This window comes from Diospyros lotus, chromosome 6, assembly GCF_014633365.1.
Source record: "Diospyros lotus cultivar Yz01 chromosome 6, ASM1463336v1, whole genome shotgun sequence".
Lineage (NCBI taxonomy): Eukaryota > Viridiplantae > Streptophyta > Magnoliopsida > Ericales > Ebenaceae > Diospyros > Diospyros lotus.
The window spans coordinates 9027337-9030674 of record NC_068343.1 but is presented as its reverse complement, the minus strand read 5'-3'; the positions used below and the strand labels follow the sequence as shown (position 1 = coordinate 9030674).

General features: G+C 41.2%; 1 protein-coding gene across 1 annotated transcript; it reads right to left on the bottom strand.

Annotated features, from left to right (window-relative positions):
- Nucleotides 1-511: 511 nt before the first annotated feature.
- Nucleotides 512-2562, bottom strand: LOC127803071 (homeobox-leucine zipper protein ATHB-40). The gene is made up of 3 exons (XM_052339091.1): nucleotides 2223-2562; nucleotides 1767-2086; nucleotides 512-942 (listed from the first exon to the last, which is right to left on the bottom strand). The coding sequence occupies exons 1-3, from the start codon at nucleotides 2335-2337 to the stop codon at nucleotides 727-729; spliced, it is 651 nt and encodes a 216-aa protein (XP_052195051.1). The 5' UTR covers nucleotides 2338-2562; the 3' UTR covers nucleotides 512-726.
- Nucleotides 2563-3338: the final 776 nt, after the last annotated feature.

Here is a 3338-nt window from a genome sequence, read left to right as displayed (position 1 = left end):
TCTTATTCTTGCAAGAGTTCTATCTCTGCCATGCTACTGGGAGCACCTGTATCAGTTTCTTCGGGCTGACTTCACTATATCCTTAACCGTCCTCTAGCTTATATATGTTCCCAAGAAAATAAGATCATATATGGATAAAGAAAGAAGATGGTTAAAAAATTAAAATTCATGCAACCAACCCCACATAATAAAGACTAAGGCCTGAAATGCTGGTGGTTTCTTAAGCTGGGTGAAAAGCATGGATCAGACAATGGCTTTTTGAGGGAGCTAGTTACTCACATTTTCCTCTGTACGAAGAGCATGCCAGCTTTCTTTTTCACCTTGGCCATTTTCTTTGTTTGTACGGTTCAGATGTACTCTTTACTTTATGACCATCATTCATCTTGAATGCGCCTTTAATTCTTATCATCCCGACTTATCCAACCCATGGTTTCCATTGTGATCCATTCATATTTCTATCGTCTGATATTTATGTATACAGCTTTGGTTAGAAGACAGGCCGACCAACACGTAGTCAAAAAGCTAGTTATGTTACCATTGACAAACAAGTCCAATCTTCCAGTCAAATGTGATATACCACTGGAACACTAGAACAGAAATTAGAAAGCCAGCTAGGCAAAAGAGAGAGAGGAGAAGATGTGTACATTAGGAGATGGTCACTATCTACGTTAAAACCACAATTGGTCTAATTACATAGTAATAATCATAATACGGTTATTATGATCATTATATAAGGTTAACCCAGTCCATGCCATGCATGTAAGTACTACTTTCTGGCACATAAAAAATATTATCAAACCCCTCCATCCCAAACCCGTCCAGAAAAGGCGGCTCCATGGAGAAGGAAGAGCTCGGGCTGTTGCTCGAAACGCCGTCGTATCGCTCTAGCAGCCTCTGTACGTCCTTCTCCGCCTCGGAGAGCTGTTCCTTGAGCTTCAATACCTGTAAATTAAATTAATTAATCAGCACCAATCTTGCTTCCAAGATATTGTGCAGATTATGTGCTGAGATAGTCACGTGCCATGTGCAGCAGGGCCATGGGGAGCCTCGAGTCTGGCTAACCTTAAAGAAGTATGTACGGACGCTTTGTGGAACATATTGTGTTGCGTAATTGGGTGGCAGTGTCCTATTTCCTGTCAAATTTGTGTTGCTTCTTTGCAACCATGATTCTCAGTTTTTTTTCAGAAACTGGGGTGGACACATGGCCTGGCTTTCCAGGAACTTGGAGACCTGGCCATGCATGTCCAAACCAAAACAATATGCGGTCCAATATGTTCTTTAGGTATAATGACTCGAAATATTAATTTGGTTTTATATGCAAAAACAAACGAAGTATGTTAAACTTGTGTTTGTTATAAAAATGTTGCTCGTTTGCTTAATGGATAAGCGTGTTGATGGGTTGACTTCACTTATTGGAGAAATTGAGTGGGCGTAAATTATGAAAAATATAATTATACGAATATTACCATAATTGACCGCTGCAATTTGAACATATATAACGCATAAAGAACTTACAGCCCAAAACGTTCGGTTGAAAATAATAGAGAGCGCCAAAAGAAGAAAATAGAGAAACTAAAAACCATGTTTTTCTTCAACACAGGTGGCTTCTAACAGGACGCCTGTCATAGCTCTAAGAAAATCACAAGAAAAGGAAAAGCTTGTTTGGAGTGTGCGTGTGCGTGTGCGTGTGTATATGTGTATGTGTGATATATATATATATATATATACAGAGAGAGAGAGAGAGAGAGAGAGAGAGAGAGAGAGACCTCAGTTTCAAGGCGGCATTTCTCGACTACGGCAGTTTCATGCTCGGACTTGAGCTTGGAGTATTCCTCCTCGAGCTTCTTGCTCTTCCATCTGGCCCTTCTGTTCTGAAACCACACAGCCACTTGGCGCGGATCCAAGCCCAGCTCTGAGGCTAGTCGGTCCTTCCTCTCCGACTCCAATTTATGCTCATTCCCGAAGTTCAACTCCAGCAGATTCACTTGCTCTTGGCTGAGCTTCCTCTTTCTGGCCCCGCCGTCACCCCCGCTGCCCTCTCCTTTGCTCTTCTTCCGCCGCCGCCGCGGCGCCGCCTTCACCTGTCCTGCAAGCAATATTCACAAAACCACCGTCCTCAGAGTTACTCTACACGATCGATCGACCGATCATCAGGCTTATTAACTCAAACGCATGCATGGACTGGAATGGAAAAAGGTTTCGTCAATGATTTTCTGACCGACCTTGTTGCTGGGGCGGTACCAGTTGGGTGTAAATCCCGGAATAGAACCGAGGGATGTTCACAATCTGATCTTCGACATGTGGATGATTATTATTCATGCTGCTGCAGGTTGTCATCTGACTACACTGCTGGCTTTCTCTCTCTGTCTCTCGTCCTCTCTCTCTATCTATATTGTCAATTATCTGCAGGTTCTGCGCTACTTTTGGAGAGAGAGAGAGTACTAGAAGGGGAAGAGAGAGAGAGAGAGAGAGAGAGAGAGAGATTGGACGGAATTTGTTTATGGAGAAGGAGGGAGGAGGAGTGAAGAAGAAGGAGTTGTTATCTTAGAAGTCCGGGGAGTACATGAAAGGACTTTGATTTATAAAGGCACCAGCCCACATTGGGCCTTGTTATTCCCCGCAATTATCGAGAATGCCACTCAGATCGTGGACGGTTGACCACCTTCTGATCGAGAAACCGGGAAAATATGGACCATCAGATTGGAAGAACTGTACACGTTGATTTATACGGGTGGAGTGGAGTTTGTCTGATTTGGCGAGGCCTGGCTAAGTTAATATGGTTAAAAATGAGACTGTCATAACAGCTAAATTTGTTAAAAAAATATGCAACATACTGGTAATATTTTAGTGGTACCAAGATTGCGGATTTTATTTCTTTTTAACTCTTTTAATATTTAAGTATTTTTATATTAATATTATAACATTTAAGTAAGTACAAGATTAATGGCGATACTAACAAAATTCTAATAAAGTGTGAGATAATCGGTGCATTTGATAAAAAAAAAAAAATGATATTTTTCAGTTTCTTTTCGATATTGTCAATGTCAAGAATTGATCGACCGTAATCCTTTTGTCCGCATTGAAAAATGAACTCAAAATAAAAAGGGAGATTATACAACAAGGGGTCTTGAGTGGTTTTGTAAACGTTCTAAGCTGCATGGCACCTGCAAGGATTCCGATGATCCAGTAAATCCAGAAGTAAGTAAAGGTTGTGTATCGGTAGATTAGTAGGAAAAATATATATTGACTCTGGAAAGAGCTTATTGATATATGAGGAGAAGATGTCCTTTTCGTTTTCGTCGTACTTTTGCAGGTGATGAAATTGAATATCGGCACCG